At 39.8% G+C, this 18,411-nt stretch overlaps 1 protein-coding gene across 2 annotated transcripts; it reads right to left on the reverse strand.

Annotated features, from left to right (window-relative positions):
- Positions 1-195: 195 nt before the first annotated feature.
- Positions 196-16,919, reverse strand: LOC117441251 (broad substrate specificity ATP-binding cassette transporter ABCG2-like). Of its 2 annotated transcripts, none has more exons than XM_071202192.1 (14): positions 16,770-16,919; positions 16,264-16,421; positions 13,359-13,461; positions 13,122-13,170; positions 12,942-13,040; positions 12,730-12,828; positions 12,464-12,609; positions 11,869-11,951; positions 11,699-11,788; positions 3,112-3,236; positions 2,095-2,249; positions 1,907-1,996; positions 1,640-1,716; positions 196-558 (listed from the first exon to the last, which is right to left on the reverse strand). In XM_071202192.1, the coding sequence occupies exons 1-14, from the start codon at positions 16,908-16,910 to the stop codon at positions 411-413; spliced, it is 1,563 nt and encodes a 520-aa protein (XP_071058293.1). In that variant the 5' UTR covers positions 16,911-16,919; the 3' UTR covers positions 196-410. The 2 variants fall into 2 exon arrangements, with proteins under 2 accessions (XP_071058293.1, XP_033933344.2); XM_034077453.2 differs by having other exon boundaries at positions 12,936-13,040.
- Positions 16,920-18,411: the final 1,492 nt, after the last annotated feature.

The raw sequence follows: 18,411 nt of genomic DNA on the forward strand, positions 1-18,411 counted from the left end.
AAAAATTGTATTTTATTTTCTAAAAATATCTCAGAATTCTGACTTTCTTCGAATTCCCTAAAAATTCACTTTTGTTCAGATTTCAATTTTTTTTCCAGATCATTTTTTGAAAATATTATTAATAACTAAAATAAATTAGATTCATAATTTAAATTCAGTATTTTATTTTGTACAAAGGTATAAATATAACGCAGTGCAAAAAGAGAGAAATCAATAAATCACAGTTTATCATTAAAATGCACTGAAGAATGCGCCGTTAGTAAGGAGTGAAACAAAATATATATATATATATATATATACACACACTCGCCACGTAAGAAACAGATATTTAAACTGCAATTTTAACTGAGAGCTGTACAGACAGGTATCACAGGGATGATGAAGGTGAAGGTGATGAAGAAGATGGAGGTCTAGGTGAACTTCCGGATGAAGCGCAGTTTGAGGTACGCGATGGTCAGGAAGCAGAAGGTCATGACGCCCAGAGCCACGTGGTTCTGCCAGAGACCCCAAGTGGACCAATCAACACCCTGATTGTCCAGAAACTCCTCCCCTGTACACCTGCACACACAAACACACATTGGAATATACTCTAACCAATCACATCATGTTGCTACTTAAAGTGGACCTATCATGCTATATTTGAATAATATAGTGTAGGACCTTACCTATATATAAGGCATATTTATACTTTTTATTTTTCAAAATACCAAACAGATCATGCATTTTAGCCATTCCTCATTTCGCTCAATTTAACACCGTCTTTGCACGGGCTGATTCTGTGAGAACAGCACCACCTACAGGCCTGGCATATGTACTACAGCGTCTCCAGCGCTTTCGAACGGCAATGTCCGTGGCTGTCTCCTCCTGATTGGTGGAGTTGGCCCAATAGCCGTAGCACCACTTCTGTGACGTCAGAGAAGTGTTCAAATCTGGATAAGTCTGTATCAAATCCTTTGCAGCCCCTTTTTTTATAGATTTGGGTATGGAGGAAAAGAGAGAGGGTTGTGTTTTATGACACTCGGTGAGTTCCCTGGAACACCGGGGACACATATTCATGTATCAAAGACGTACAAAAGTGCATTTTGCATGATGGGTCCCCTTTAAAAGAGGACAGTATGTATGTCCTCTCCGGCTGATGTTCAGGTGTAGATCAGTATGTAATGTCTCTACTGGGACATGTCTCCATGCTTTAATGTTCAAAAAGCTCTTTATTGTTCTCATACTGCAGCAACTCTTTTCACCCTCTGTCTGAAACCAGAGCCCAGTCTGCTCTGATTGCTGAGCTGGCCGGCTCTGTTGTGATTGGTCAACCTGCTTAGAGATGTCCCGCCTTTTAGCCTATCACATCAGAAAGTCCGTTTTTTTTTTTTTAAATCAGAATTTTCAGAAAAAAGTCAGATGTTTTGAAAAAAGTCAGAATTCTTAGATTTTTTAGATATGTCTACTGCCTGCCTCTTTTCACCCTCTGTCTGAAACCTTAGCCTATCACGTACAATGTGTTGGAGCGCTAGCCAATAGGACGCGAGTGTTACATAGTGATGTCACTTTTTTTAGCCTTTGCAGATCATTTACATGCACAGAAAAAGGGAAAGCCCCAGAAAGCACAATAGGGCCTCTTTAAATACACATTTGTACTCACGCGATCCCCGCGGGGAAGTTTGTTGTGTTGATGCTGCCGCAGAAATTCAGACCTGTGAACTCGTTAATCTGCAAAGCCTGAAGAGACACGGAGGTATAACAACATATTATACACAGAATATACACTTTGCATCACTTTAATCTATCACTAAACAACAGAGTGTGTGTGTGTGTGTGTGTGTGTGTGTGTGTGTGTGTGTGTGTGTGTGTGTGTGTGTGTGTGTGTGTGTGTGTGTGTGTGTGTGTGTGTGTGTGTGTGTGTGCTCACAGCGAGGCCGTATCGTGGGATGCTGAAGTATTTGAGCCATGCGAGCCAGCTGGAGATGGAGGGAAGATTGACGAGAAGACCGGCGAAGATCTGAGGAGAGAAACATTACACAGGTGAGAAAATATAACTGTGTGTGTGTGTGTGTGTGTGTGTGTGTGTGTGTGTGTGTGTGTGTGTGTGTGTGTCACCATCATGAAGATGTAGGCGATGGTAATGAAGATGTTGGCGATGGCGACCACTGTCTGGTCGGCGGCGATAGCGAGCGCCATGGCGGTGGCTGTGTAGGCCACCATGGTGACGGAGAACATGAAGGTGAAGAAGGCCGCCACCGTGGGCTTCAGACCTGTGAGGGAGAGGAGATAAAATAATGTTAATAAAATAACAAATAAATTCAAAGAAAATGTTCAATATGTCTACAAACAAATTAGATAAAGGTGCCAACAGGACGAAGCACTAAAAGGGATATTAGGGTGGAAAGAAGGGCAGTTGCGTCTACATTTAAATGAATTGTTATTATTTTTTTATTATGGAATCATTTACTGAAAAAAAAAATAATCAAAATATTATTATTTCTTCTGTATTCATTTTTATTTTAATTTGTAAATAAAAATTCATATTCAAATAAAATAAGATTAATTATTTGTATTGGTTTTTTTGACGTATTGATTAATCATTAGGCCTATAAAACATACAAAAGAGTCCAAATATAAAGACTTCAAATAATTTAATTCATTCAACATGCAATCAAGATTTCAATTGACAATATTGAAAGAATGTATGTACCTTTCGGGACCTTAGGAAGGCGTCTTTTTATTTTTTATTTAAATTAATTATTATAATTTTTTATTATGGAATCATTTATCTAAATACATTTTCTGTCCACCCCACTTTTATAAATTATTTTAAATATTATTATTTATACTTCAACTAATATTTGTGGGATTATTTAATATTTTTAAATACACACATTGTAAATACAAATTCACAAGAAAATGTAATTATTTAGGTTATTTTTGGGATGTATGCATTAATTGTAATGCCTATAAAACATCCCAAATTAATTTGACATACAATTAAAAAAGTAATGTACCTTTCGGGACCTTGAGAAGGCGTTTTGCCATAAATCACGACATTAAAAACTCAAATATTAAAATAGTTAATGAATAGTTTGGGTATATTTAAAGCTGAGTGTGTGTTGGACGCACCGATCATGAAGTAGGAGACGCAGCTGAACACGATGGCAGGGATCATCCTCAGAGCGATGATGTCCGACAGCATCTTACACAGGAAGTACACCGACACACGGTAATACCCGCTGATGTACTCGTGACTGAGGAGGAAAACACACAGAGGGTTATTAACAGGAACATTTAAATATAAATCCCGTCTGTTATGTCCAGAGGTGGGAAGTAGTGGAGTACAAATACTTTGTTACTGTACTTAAAGGTGGGGTAGGTCATTTTGGAGAAACCAGCTCGAGGGCGCTAGAATTTGAAAATACACAACCAGAACAAATCTGCCACTTCCTCACAGAGCCCCTCCCCCAACACATACGAACGCGCACATGACCAATGAGGGCACGAGATCAGTCTGTGCCCAGATGGAAGGCTGACAGGCAGGTAGGCCATCCAGCTACTTTAGCCGGCTCAGATGATTGGTCGAGCTTTTTACAGCGCTACGGCTTCCACGGATGATGTTTCTTATGGATTTATTGTCAAAGCATTTAAGATATTCATTGCTATCGGGATGTTAAGAGCATTGCTATTAATATTATTGGGGTTTTATGGGGTTTCAGTTTTTTATGATTAGTAGGTTGGGGCGGGGAGACCTCAGAGAAGGTTCTGACTGGACTGACTGGTTGAGCTGAGTTGGGATAACCCTGAATTAGATTAGAACATTTTAGAAATATGAGGAATAACCTCTTGGTTTTATAAACCGTCTTGTAATTACTTCTTCATCCATTTTTGGATCTCTGTGGGGTTCTCTTTTAAAACCCTAAACCCCCCCCCCTTGGGCTTGGTCCCTCCCTCTCCCTCTGCGGATCTAAGGTCCGGTAGAGGGGGACGGGGCACAGACTCCAGGCGGGGGAGTGCATCTGACGAAGAGATAGGTCGTTGTGCTCTCTATCTCTGGTTCTTATCCTACATGTTCGCCCTGGACTAGAGGGGAAGCGTTCTTAGAAGCCTTTTCAGCCGTTTCTCACTATATCCCCGTTTACCTTGAACTATTAGGAGAGTGTGTTGACGTTGACTCGTCGGCCTTTCCTCCTGTACTTGTTTGTTCCCCAGTTCTTTAACTGAATCTAGGAGAGGGCATTTAGGCCTCTCTACTTCCTGCTTTTGATTAGTTTAGTTTCTCACCCTCTTTCCCTTGAACTCATTTACACGGGAGAGTGCATTTACGTAGTCACGTTGTGCCTCTCGGCGTATACTTTGACTTTCTGTCTCTTTGGAGAGTGCTAGTACGTTGGATACCTTGGGCCTTTTCACTGTTGTCCCTCTTCACCAGTATCCCATGTCTCCTCTTTATAATTTGGGTCTTCATAATGTCCACCCTATTCTAAGGGGAAGCATGATGGTGCCTTTTCTTTTCAGTGTCTGGCTTTGTGTTTCTTCCCCTCTTACTCGTTTAATATTCAGGAGAGTTCATCACGTCGTCACGTTGTGCCTCTCTTCCTGGCTGTTCTCTTCATTCCCTTGTTTCTCTGAGAAGAGAAGAAATACTATTCTAAAAAGGAGCTGACACGTGGCGTCTCTTCACTTGTACACTTGAGGGGTCAGAGTTCATATGGTGAGGGGTTCCATGAGCGGGATGCGCCGGCCTGTGCCTTTACCCTGGACTTCTAATAGAACTGCTCGGGTCTGGATAGATTGAGTGGGGAAGTTCATGAGATCTTTCTAGAGGGTTATCAAGAATAACTCTTATCCAATGACCTTCCCCCTCTCTGTCTGTGTCTGTGTATTCTCTTGTTCCGATTAACCCAGCCACATCTTTGTTCTTGTCTTGTATCTATATCTACGCCGGGATCCGGAGTCGAAGCTGATCCTCTTGCTGTAGTCCTGTGTCCTGGACCCTCTATCCTGAGTTCTGGATTAAGTCGTGGACTTTGAGTCGTGGCTGAACCTGTCTCTGCGGTCCTGCCTGGGTCTCGTCATGCTGCTTCCCTGATGGCTTCCTCAGGATTGTAGCTGACATCCTCGTGGATTCATCTTCTCATTACAGACACATGCATTTCCTAACATTCGGTCTCTATGTTGTAAATGTATTATCTCTTGGATTTACACGCGGCATCTATTGCAGTCTGTCCGTCCTGGAGAGGGATCCTCCTCTGTTGCTCTCCCTGAGGTTTCTCCATGTTCCCTTTAAACCGTGGGATTTCTCTGGAAGTTTTTCCTTGTACGATGTGAGGGTCTAAGGACAGAGGGTCTAAGGACAGAGGGTCTAAGGACAGAGGGTCAAAGGACAGAGGGTCAAAGGACAGAGGGTCTAAGGACAGAGGGTCTAAGGACAGAGGGTCTAAGGACAGAGGGTCAAAGGACAGAGGGTCAAAGGACAGAGGGTCTAAGGACAGAGGGTCTAAGGACAGAGGGTCTAAGGACAGAGGGTCAAAGGACAGAGGGTCAAAGGACAGAGGGTCAAAGGACAGAGGGTCTAAGGACAGAGGGTCTGAGGACAGAGGGTCTGAGGACAGAGGGTCTAAGGACAGAGGGTGTCGTTTTTCTCATACTGATATTCTGAACAATCTGTGCCGTTGCATTTGCTGTAACGTGTCTCTACTGTAGGCTATTTTTATTATATGTACAGCACTTTGGCTCCACCAGCCATCGTTTATAAATGTGCTATATAAATAAAACTTGATTTGATATAACAAAAAGTGTATCTGAAGTGAATTACCTACCCCACCTTCAAGTACATTTTTCTGGTATCAGCACTTTACTGCACAACTTTTTACTTTGACTTCTTACATGTTGAACTCAAATACCTGTACTTTCTACTTCTTACATGTTGAACTCAAATACCTGTACTTTCTACTTCTTACATGTTGAACTCAAATACCTGTACTTTCTACTTCTCTCATGTTGAACTCAAATACCTGTACTTTCTACTTCTTACATGTTGAACTCAAATACCTGTACTTTCTACTTCTCACATGTTGAACTCAAATACCTGTACTTTCTACTTCTTACATGTTGAACTCAAATACCTGTACTTTCTACTTCTCTCATGTTGAACACAAATACCTGTACTTTCTACTTCTCACATGTTGAACTCAAATACCTGTACTTTCTACTTCTTACATGTTGAACACAAATACCTGTACTTTCTACTTCTTACATGTTGAACACAAATACCTGTACTTTCTACTTCTTACATGTTGAACACAAATACCTGTACTTTCTACTTCTCTCATGTTGAACTCAAATACCTGTACTTTCTACTTCTCTCATGTTGAACACAAATACCTGTACTTTCTACTTCTTACATGTTGAACTCAAATACCTGTACTTTCTACTTCTCTCATGTTGAACTCAAATACCTGTACTTTCTACTTCTTACATGCTGAACTCAAATACCTGTACTTTCTACTTCTCTCATGAACTCAAATACCTGTACTTTCTACTTCTTACATGTTGAACTCAAATACCTGTACTTTCTACTTCTTACACGTTGAACACAAATACCTGTACTTTCTACTTCTCACATGTTGAACTCAAATACCTGTACTTTCTACTTCTTACATGTTGAACTCAAATACCTGTACTTTCTACTTCTCACATGTTGAACACAAATACCTGTACTTTCTACTTCTCACATGTTGAACTCAAATACCTGTACTTTCTACTTCTCTCATGTTGAACACAAATACCTGTACTTTCTACTTCTTACATGTTGAACTCAAATACCTGTACTTTCTACTTCTTACATGTTGAACTCAAATACCTGTACTTTCTACTTCTCTCATGTTGAACACAAATACCTGTACTTTCTACTTCTTACATGTTGAACACAAATACCTGTACTTTCTACTTCTCTCATGTTGAACTCAAATACCTGTACTTTCTACTTCTTACATGCTGAACTCAAATACCTGTACTTTCTACTTCTCTCATGAACTCAAATACCTGTACTTTCTACTTCTTACATGTTGAACTCAAATACCTGTACTTTCTACTTCTTACATGTTGAACACAAATACCTGTACTTTCTACTTCTCACATGTTGAACTCAAATACCTGTACTTTCTACTTCTTACATGTTGAACACAAATACCTGTACTTTCTACTTCTTACATGTTGAACTCAAATACCTGTACTTTCTACTTCTTACATGTTGAACTCAAATACCTGTACTTTCTACTTCTTACATGTTGAACCCAAATACCTGTACTTTCTACTTCTTACACGTTGAACTCAAATACCTGTACTTTCTACTTCTTACATGTTGAACTCAAATACCTGTACTTTCTACTTCTTACATGTTGAACTCAAATACCTGTACTTTCTACTTCTTACATGTTGAACTCAAATACCTGTACTTTCTACTTCTTACATGTTGAACCCAAATACCCGTACTTTCTACTTCTTACACGTTGAACCCAAATACCCGTACTTTCTACTTCTTACACGTTGAACTCAAATACCTGTACTTTCTACTTCTTACATGTTGAACTCAAATACCTGTACTTTCTACTTCTTACATGTTGAACTCAAATACCTGTACTTTCTACTTCTTACATGTTGAACTCAAATACCTGTACTTTCTACTTCTTACATGTTGAACTCAAATACCTGTACTTTCTACTTCTTACATGTTGAACCCAAATACCTGTACTTTCTACTTCTTACACGTTGAACTCAAATACCTGTACTTTCTACTTCTTACATGTTGAACACAAATACCTGTACTTTCTACTTCTTACATGTTGAACTCAAATACCTGTACTTTCTACTTCTTACATGTTGAACCCAAATACCCGTACTTTCTACTTCTTACACGTTGAACCCAAATACCCGTACTTTCTACTTCTTACACGTTGAACTCAAATACCTGTACTTTCTACTTCTTACATGTTGAACTCAAATACCTGTACTTTCTACTTCTTACATGTTGAACTCAAATACCTGTACTTTCTACTTCTTACATGTTGAACTCAAATACCTGTACTTTCTACTTCTTACATGTTGAACTCAAATACCTGTACTTTCTACTTCTTACATGTTGAACCCAAATACCTGTACTTTCTACTTCTTACACGTTGAACTCAAATACCTGTACTTTCTACTTCTTACATGTTGAACACAAATACCTGTACTTTCTACTTCTTACATGTTGAACTCAAATACCTGTACTTTCTACTTCTTACATGTTGAACTCAAATACCTGTACTTTCTACTTCTTACATGTAGAACTCAAATACCTGTACTTTCTACTTCTCACATGTTGAACTCAAATACCTGTACTTTCTACTTCTCACATGTTGAACTCAAATACCTGTACTTTCTACTTCTTACACGTTGAACTCAAATACCTGTACTTTCTACTTCTCACATGTTGAACTCAAATACCTGTACTTTCTACTTCTCACATGTTGAACTCAAATACCTGTACTTTCTACTTCTTACATGTTGAACACAAATACCTGTACTTTCTACATCTTACATGTTGAACTCAAATACCTGTACTTTCTACTTCTCACATGTTGAACTCAAATACCTGTACTTTCTACTTCTTACATGTTGAACTCAAATACCTGTACTTTCTACTTCTCACATGTTGAACTCAAATACCTGTACTTTCTACTTCTTCCATGTTGAACTCAAATACCTGTACTTTCTACTTCTCACATGTTGAACTCAAATACCTGTACTTTCTACTTCTCACATGTTGAACTCAAATACCTGTACTTTCTACTTCTTACATGTTGAACCCAAATACCTGTACTTTCTACTTCTTACACGTTGAACTCAAATACCTGTACTTTCTACTTCTTACATGTTGAACACAAATACCTGTACTTTCTACTTCTCACATGTTGAACTCAAATACCTGTACTTTCTACTTCTTACATGTAGAACTCAAATACCTGTACTTTCTACTTCTCACATGTTGAACTCAAATACCTGTACTTTCTACTTCTCACATGTTGAACTCAAATACCTGTACTTTCTACTTCTTACACGTTGAACTCAAATACCTGTACTTTCTACTTCTTACATGTTGAACACAAATACCTGTACTTTCTACTTCTCACATGTTGAACTCAAATACCTGTACTTTCTACTTCTTACATGTTGAACTCAAATACCTGTACTTTCTACTTCTCTCATGTTGAACTCAAATACCTGTACTTTCTACTTCTTACATGTTGAACTCAAATACCTGTACTTTCTACTTCTTACATGTTGAACCCAAATACCTGTACTTTCTACTTCTTACATGTTGAACTCAAATACCTGTACTTTCTACTTCTTACATGTTGAACACAAATACCTGTACTTTCTACTTCTTACATGTTGAACTCAAATACCTGTACTTTCGACTTCTCTCATGTTGAACTCAAATACCTGTACTTTCTACTTCTTACATGTTGAACTCAAATACCTGTACTTTCTACTTCTCTCATGTTGAACTCAAATACCTGTACTTTCTACTTCTTACACGTTGAACTCAAATACCTGTACTTTCTACTTCTTACACGTTGAACTCAAATACCTGTACTTTCTACTTCTTACATGTTGAACTCAAATACCTGTACTTTCTACTTCTTACACGTTGAACTCAAATACCTGTACTTTCTACTTCTTACATGTTGAACTCAAATACCTGTACTTTCTACTTCTTACATGTTGAACTCAAATACATGTACTTTCTACTTCTTACATGTTGAACTCAAATACATGTACTTTCTACTTCTTACACGTTGAACTCAAATACCTGTACTTTCTACTTCTTACATGTTGAACTCAAATACCTGTACTTTCTACTTCTTACATGTTGAACTCAAATACCTGTACTTTCTACTTCTTACATGTTGAACTCAAATACCTGTACTTTCTACTTCTTACATGTTGAACTCAAATACCTGTACTTTCTACTTCTCACATGTTGAACACAAATACCTGTACTTTCTACTTCTCTCATGTTGAACTCAAATACCTGTACTTTCTACTTCTTACACGTTGAACACAAATACCTGTACTTTCTACTTCTTACACGTTGAACACAAATACCTGTACTTTCTACTTCTTACATGTTGAACATAAATACCTGTACTTTCTACTTCTTACATGTTGAACTCAAATACCTGTACTTTCTACTTCTCTCATGTTGAACTCAAATACCTGTACTTTCTACTTCTTACACGTTGAACACAAATACCTGTACTTTCTACTTCTTACATGTTGAACCCAAATACCTGTACTTTCTACTTCTTACATGTTGAACTCAAATACCTGTACTTTCTACTTCTTACACGTTGAACCCAAATACCTGTACTTTCTACTTCTTACACGTTGAACTCAAATACCTGTACTTTCTACTTCTTACATGTTGAACACAAATACCTGTACTTTCTACTTCTTACATGTTGAACTCAAATACCTGTACTTTCTACTTCTTACATGTTGAACTCAAATACCTGTACTTTCTACTTCTTACATGTTGAACTCAAATACCTGTACTTTCTACTTCTTACATGTTGAACCCAAATACCTGTACTTTCTACTTCTTACATGTTGAACTCAAATACCTGTACTTTCTACTTCTCTCATGTTGAACTCAAATACCTGTACTTTCTACTTCTTACATGTTGAACTCAAATACCTGTACTTTCTACTTCTTACATGTTGAACTCAAATACCTGTACTTTCTACTTCTTACATGTTGAACACAAATACCTGTACTTTCTACTTCTTACATGTTGAACTCAAATACCTGTACTTTCTACTTCTTACATGTTGAACTCAAATACCTGTACTTTCTACTTCTTACATGTTGAACTCAAATACCTGTACTTTCTACTTCTTACATGTTGAACCCAAATACCTGTACTTTCTACTTCTTACATGTTGAACTCAAATACCTGTACTTTCTACTTCTCTCATGTTGAACTCAAATACCTGTACTTTCTACTTCTTACATGTTGAACTCAAATACCTGTACTTTCTACTTCTTACATGTTGAACTCAAATACCTGTACTTTCTACTTCTTACATGTTGAACACAAATACCTGTACTTTCTACTTCTCTCATGTTGAACTCAAATACCTGTACTTTCTACTTCTCTCATGTTGAACTCAAATACCTGTACTTTCTACTTCTCTCATGTTGAACTCGAATACCTGTACTTTCTACTTCTCTCATTTCCCAAACAGCTGGTTCCTTTAGTCTGAATGTGTGTTGGTGCGTGGTCATTGTTCTTTAGAGTCACTGCGTGCCTATTGGTTGGAACACGATCCGTGTATCCATCACTTCCTGGTCTTCTCTAAAGAAGAGGGACCAATGGAAACGTTGTCATGTTGCCGTTGGTCACCATGGAAACATTCATTAGCTAACAATGCCATTATTGTTCTATTAATATAAAGGGAGGTCAGGTACTCTTTAAAGCAGCTGCTAGCTATGGGTACTTTTGACTGAAGTACACTTCAAAGCCTCTTTACTTTCACTTGAGTAAAGAAGTTTAGTCAGTACTTCTACTTTTACCAGAGTACTTTTAAACACGAGTATCTGTACTTCTACTTGAGTAAAGGATGTGTGTACTTCTACTTGAGGAAAGGATGCGTTTAGACTCACATGAAAAGTTTCCTCTCGGTGATGAAGAGCTCTGCAGACGACAGCGAGCTGAAACACTGATTTATTGTCACGAAGAAGAGGGCGCCGATCCTGAAACACAACATATATTTACTGCAATCCAGCACGTTATACGTATATATTATTTACTGATATAAACACAGTATAGCTACCTGTTCTGAAGTCCACTCGCATCGTTCTTCACTCCGAAGAAAATGAATCCGACGATCAGAGCGAGGAACAGAGTGACTGCTATCTGAGGAGCAAAACAGAGATAATGGATCAATTAATAGATACATAATTTATATAAATAATAAATCAATTAATCCTGTAGTTAAAGCTCCGATAAAAGCCAGGCTTCTTTCAAAATAAATAAATATGGTTTTATGCATTATTTACATTTTTCTATTCACTTGTATCATCATTTATTTTGCCATTAATACCGTTTGTATTGCTTTTAAATCTAGTTGATTACATTTTAATGATTGTTATTGTCTTTGGTGGAATCGTAAAGGCAGTGAAACTCAGAAAAAGTGGTGAAAAATATTTAAAAAGTAGCATTTTTAACAAAAAATATACAGTGTGTATCTGATGCTGCAGTTCCTCTAGCGGCCACCAGGTGCTGCTCAAACCACACGTTTGGCCGTTATGAGACCGTTTAAGAAGATAAGATAAGAAGTACTTTATTGATCGTTGCAGCTGCATACAAAAAATACATATATTTAGATAATATTCTATTTCTATTTTAAATCTATATATATGTGTTACCTGAGCAACGGAGGTCTGCGGGTTCAACAGGAGGTTCTGGAAGGTTCTCTTGAGAACCCATCTGAACTGAGTGAAGAAACCTGTCTTATAGGTGATGGTTCTGGAGCGAGAGGAGGAGGAAGACTTCTTACCCTCCGTTATCCTCTCTAAAGGGAGAGGGGGAGGTCAGTGTTAATTGGGTTGATTATTAATTGTCAGATTTAACTCTACAGTAGATTCCGCGCGCGCGCGCGTGCGTGCGTGCGTGCGTGCGTGTGTGTGTGTACCCAGCTCTGCTCTGGTCTCTCTGTATTGACTGCACTTCCTATATTCCTGCACCAGTTTATCTTCAATCCCGAGCATCGACGAGGACGACACGTCAGAGTCTGGCGGAAACAAGAAATAATCATCACAAGGAAATACAACAAAAGTGATTTATATTCACACACACACACACACACACACACACACACACACACACACACACACACACCAACACCTTCTTCTTCTTTGCTGTTCAGGGCCAGAGCGCTGGAGTCTCCGTTGATGATGTCCAGGAAGAAGTCAGCCGGGTTGTTGTGGGGCTCACAGGTGTACCCTGGGAAATGTAGTTCCAAACACAATCACAATCCTCTCTTTCATGTTTTCGGTTACTTTGGATTTCTTTTGACCTGCCTACCGATTTCAGAGAAGTAGTCCAGAGCGGTCTGAGCCGAGCCGTGGTACACCTTTAGAGAGGAACGAGGTCATGTGTTCATTCATTTATTTCACTACGTAGAATATTATAGAAGCTGATGTGTTTTTAAGAGAATAATAAAATAGGCAGAAAAGAAAGATAAACCAGATTGACCAAGAGTGAGACAAAGTGAGACAAAGTGAAGCAAGGAGGTAGAACATAAAAATAAAGTATATAGACCTGTTTCCCGTGCACCAGCAGCGTGAGGCTGTCGAACAGACGGTAGATCGAGTATCTGGGCTGGTGGATGGAGAGGATGATGGTGCGCCCGCTGTTAGCCATCCTGCAGAAACAAGAACAGAAGAAAGGTTCCTACCTGGTCACAGACACAGTATGAAGCCGTATGAAAGCCTTTTTGGGAAACGGGGGTAAAACCAGGACAAGTGAATCTGAGATGAAAGCATAGCCGCGGGAAGTAGGGGTGCTGGGGGTGCTGCAGCACCCCCTGTTGGCGAATGGTGTACATTTGAAAAACTGAGTGACCACCTAAATAAAAATGATTAAACTGCATAAAATAGTTATGATTTTACTTAAAATAAAATTAGCTGTATACAGTAGCATATAATAGTCATAGTATATATTTTTATCAGTCAGGTGGCTTGAATTTTCCAAATAAATAAAATCCGAGTCATCTAGGTTGTGGGAGAGTGACGCTATTGACGCGACACACACACTGCAGAGTGACAACTTTCTAGAATGGCGCAAAAAAGGATTTTGGATTTGGAACAAACAACGCAATAAAAAGAGTGGACCACCAGCTACTCCTCAGCCCACCACCTCTACAACTAGATGACACAGAATAGACTGACACATCTGGCTTTGATGCATGTCCATAGTAACATTTTGGACAATGTGGATGTATCTGCTCTAATGAGGGTCTTCATTAGTGCCACCCCAGGCTACATTTGGAGTTTGGTGAAGCCCCAACACAAGGTAAGACGATATTTTTTCCTTTAATGCTGCTGCCGCTGTGCAGTGTTTGCCTTGTCAATCAGTTAAAATTGAATTCATAGTTTTATTAATATTGTAAATAATATTTTCTGACTATTTGTAATGTTATGTAGGTTTGTAAGACCCATAGTTAGCATGTGGGCATGTGCAGCTGTTGCTAAGTGATGTAGGTCTATAATGGTTTATTAAGCCTAACAGTTGAGGCGAGACACCCCAGGGGAATAGGGTAATTTCTCCAAAAGTACCTACAATAAGGCAATTGTTTCTTGTATTACAAGTTTTCTGAATATGCAAATTACCATTATCTCATTAAATATGCACATATTTTAACACATTTCAGGAACCGAAATCTGAACTTTGGATAAAGCCAGGTTCAAAATTCTCGTTTCATTTTGTAGTCATATTAGTATCTAAGACTTTTACAGAAGGGATATTGGATATTTCTTTGTATCACTCCATAAATCAGAAAATACTGTCAACAGCCCTACATTTTCGCCATGTTTCTAGGTATAAAATCTTATATAATTCAGGCTATGAATGATATATGAACAAACCCTTCTGGAAACGCCTTCATAATATTGATAGGAATATAACTGGAAGGTGTGGTGTCTCTACGTGCTACTGAAGTTGACATTTCGGACTCAGTAGGGGAAAAAACTCATTTTGAGAAAAGGACCTTTAAAGATTGCAGTGAGGCGCTAGCTAAACCCTCCTGTTCTTTGGATGACAGCTTGCCCCTCGACGCACTCCGTGAAGGCATTTCATGTTCGGGGTCATTTGTTTTTTGAATAACCTTGCTTTGTGCAAGTGACAATTGTTGTCGTCTTCTCTGTGAACGTTTTTTTCGCCGTTCTTTTGCCATTTTGAGATTTCAATTTCTAGCGGAAAGCTAACCAGGAAGTGTTTTAGCACACGACATGACGCATCTGAACGAGAATGCTAACTTTTGGTGAATTTAGGAGAAATCTACCGACACAAATAGACAAACTATAGTAAAATAAACACTTAAATGTGTATTTTGTACGTTTTCAAATGTATTGAACTGGTGATCACAGTTTGACAGCTATAGGCCTACAGCTTTCATGTGTGGAGGCGATTCACAATCAGCCCAGCTGTAGAGAAGACCCTCAGCTGGAACGGAGGATGCGGGTAGAGCAAAGTTTAATTTGGCAGAGTTTGACCTCCACACCGCACTCACTAACCTGGTCGAAGTATTTCCACACTCCTTTTTGACGCCATGTCTGTGTAGGACTCTTCTTGGAGTGTAAATAATTACCGGACTATGACTGGTAAAATATGTTGAATACCGGCAAAACTAAATCTCTCCAGTCAAAATGTCTGTACTTTGCCGCCACACACGGTTGCCAAGCAGCGCTTATTGTTGTTAAGGCTGGCCACTCATGTGTCGCGAGTGTCGACAGGGGGCGGGGGAGCACGCTCATGAACTGTTAGCGCCGGAATCTCGCAACGGCTGCGGAACTCATTTGCGCCACATTTGGGCCTAAGATGAGGGTTGAGTCTGCGTGGTCTGCGTGTGGGGAGGGGCAGCAGCCGTATCATTGGCTAGAACCAGATCTGATGGATTTGGACATAAACGCGAGTGAAGTATAACCGGACACGAGAGAGAGATCAGCACCTGCAGCTCTGCCCGCTGTGAGGGGCCGGTGAGCGGAGCAAAACACACCTTTAGACGTCACCCAACACATTTAGCTATGGCATAGTCGTATACATTGAATTATTCAATGTGATAATATGTAATCAACTTCGGCATCCCTCCCAAAGAAAAACTAAAAAAACTAAATTTATAAAAAAATGAATAACTCATTCGAATACCTGAATAATTTCGAATATTCGAATATTCAATTAATCGTTCCCATCCCTAGTACTAGCGTACCATGCTCGAATGGATCTGGCCCTTCCTACATCCAGGACATGGTTAAACCGTACACCCCAGCACGTGCACTCCGCTCTGCATCAGCCAAACGACTCGCTGCACCCTCGCTGCGAGGGGGACCCAAGTTCCCATCAGCAGAAACACGTGGGTTTGCTATCCTGGCTTTGGATAAAAGCGTCAGCTAAATGCAATATGTATGTGTGTGTGCACGTGTGAGTGTGTGTGCGTGTGTGCGTGTACCTCTTCAGCAGCAGCAGTACAGAGTTAGCGGTGCTAGCATCCAGCCCAGTAGTGGGTTCGTCCAGGAAGAGGACGGGGGGGTCGATGATCAGCTCCATGCCGATGTTCGTCCTCTTCCTCTCTCCCCCCGAAATACCCCGGATCAGCTGAGTGCCCACCTGCGCACACACACACACACACACACACACTCGTAAACTAACCACTTTATCTCTGAGAACATTACGTTTTTCCTCATAAATGTTCGACCGAGTCTCGGTGAATATCTCATATTTGTATCCAAGAATACTTCAAAAGGGTGTTTCCCATAAATGTGGTAGATCTGGTTTCATAACTTCATCAGGATTTCCCTGTAGATTTGGATCATTTTATCATTCTTAGTTTTGTTTGGCATTTAAAACGATATGTTCCCATTATAGCTTTCTGCATTCATTTGTTTATTTTTTATTGTACTTCCCTCCCCCTCCTCCTCCCCCTCATCTTCCTCTTCCTCTCCCCCCCCTCCTCACCCTGGAGTTGGCCACCCGTTCGAGCCCCAGCTCCTGGATCAGCTTCTCCACTTTCTGCTCCTTCTCCTCCTGAGAGACGGAGGCCGGCAGCCGGAGCGCCGCCGAGAAGGTGAAGTTCTCTCTGACGGTCAGAGTGCCCATCACCACGTCGTCCTGAAGGAGCATGGAGAAGAACGTGAAGAAGAAACATGGAGAAGAACGTGAAAAAGAACGTGAAGAAGAACGTGGAGAAGATGAAGAAGAACGTGAAGAAGAAACATGGAGAAGAACGTGAAGAAGAACGTGAAGAAGAAACATGGAGAACGTGAAGAAGAACGTGAAGAAGAAACATGGAGAACATGGAGAAGAACGTGAAGAAGAAACATGAAGAAGAACGTGAAGAACATGGAGAAGAACGTGAAGAAGAAACATGGAGAAGAACGTGAAGAAGAACGTGGAGAACATGGAGAAGAGCGTGAAGAAGAAACATGGAGAAGAACGTGAAGAAGAAACATGGAGAAGAACGTGAAGAAGAACGTGAAGAAGAACGTGGAGAAGAAATATGGAGAAGAACGTGAAGAAGAAACATGGAGAAGAACGTGAAGAAGAACGTGAAGAAGAACGTGAAGAAACATGGAGAAGAACGTGAAGAAGAAACATGGAGAAGAACGTGAAGAAGAACGTGAAGAAACATGGAGAAGAACGTGAAGAAGAAACATGGAGAAGAACGTGAAGAAGAACGTGAAGAAGAACGTGGAGAACATGGAGAAGAACGTGAAGAAGAACGTGAAGAAGAACGTGGAGAACATGGAGAAGAACGTGAAGAAGAACGTGAAGAAGAACGTGGAGAAGAACGTGAAGAAGACCGTGGAGAAGAACGTGAAGAAGAACGTGAAGAAGAACGTGGAGAAGAACTGAAGAAGAACATGAAGAAGAAACATGGAGAAGAAACATGGAGAAGAACGTGGAGAAGAACGTGGAGAAGAACATGGAGAAGAACGTGAAGAAGAACGTGGAGAAGAACGTGGAGAAGAACGTGGAGAAGAACGTGGAGAAGAACGTGAAGAAGAACGTGGAGAAGAACGTGAAGAAGAAACATGGAGAAGAAACATGGAGAATAACGTGAAGAAGAAACATGGAGAAGAAACATGAAGAAGAAACATGGAGAAGAAACATGGAGAAGAACGTGAAGAAGAACGTGGAGAAGAACGTGAAGAAGAACGTGGAGAAGAACGTGAAGAAGAAACATGGAGAAGAACGTGGAGAAGAAACATGGAGAAGAAACATGGAGAAGAAACATGGAGAAGAAACATGGAGAAGAAACATGGAGAAGAAACATGGAGAATAACGTGAAGAAGAAACATGGAGAAGAACGTGAAGAAGAAACATGGAGAAGAAACATGGAGAAGAACGTGAAGAAGAAACATGGAGAAGAAACATGGAGAAGAACGTGAAGAAGAACGTGAAGAAGAACGTGAAGAAGAACGTGGAGAAGAACGTGAAGAAGAACGTGGAGAAGAAACGTGAAGAAGAAACATGGAGAAGAACGTGAAGAAGAACGTGAAGAAGAAACATGGAGAAGAACGTGAAGAAGAACGCGGAGAAGAACGTGAAGAAGAACGTGGAGAAAGAACATGGAGAGAAACATGGAAGAAAGAACGTG

This window comes from Pseudochaenichthys georgianus, unplaced genomic scaffold, assembly GCF_902827115.2.
Source record: "Pseudochaenichthys georgianus unplaced genomic scaffold, fPseGeo1.2 scaffold_1604_arrow_ctg1, whole genome shotgun sequence".
NCBI lineage: Eukaryota > Metazoa > Chordata > Actinopteri > Perciformes > Channichthyidae > Pseudochaenichthys > Pseudochaenichthys georgianus.

Coding starts and splice junctions, on each gene's coding strand:
- LOC117441251 (XM_034077453.2), bottom strand. CDS start 16,910: ATGGGCACTCTGACCGTCAGAGAGAACTTCACCTTCTCGGCGGCGCTC. Junction 16,422..16,769: donor AACGGGTGGCCAACTCCAGG/GTGAGGAGGGGG, acceptor GTGTGTGCGCAG/GTGGGCACTCAGCTGATCCG. Junction 1,717..1,906: donor TCCCACGATACGGCCTCGCT/GTGAGCACACAC, acceptor GTGTCTCTTCAG/GCTTTGCAGATTAACGAGTT.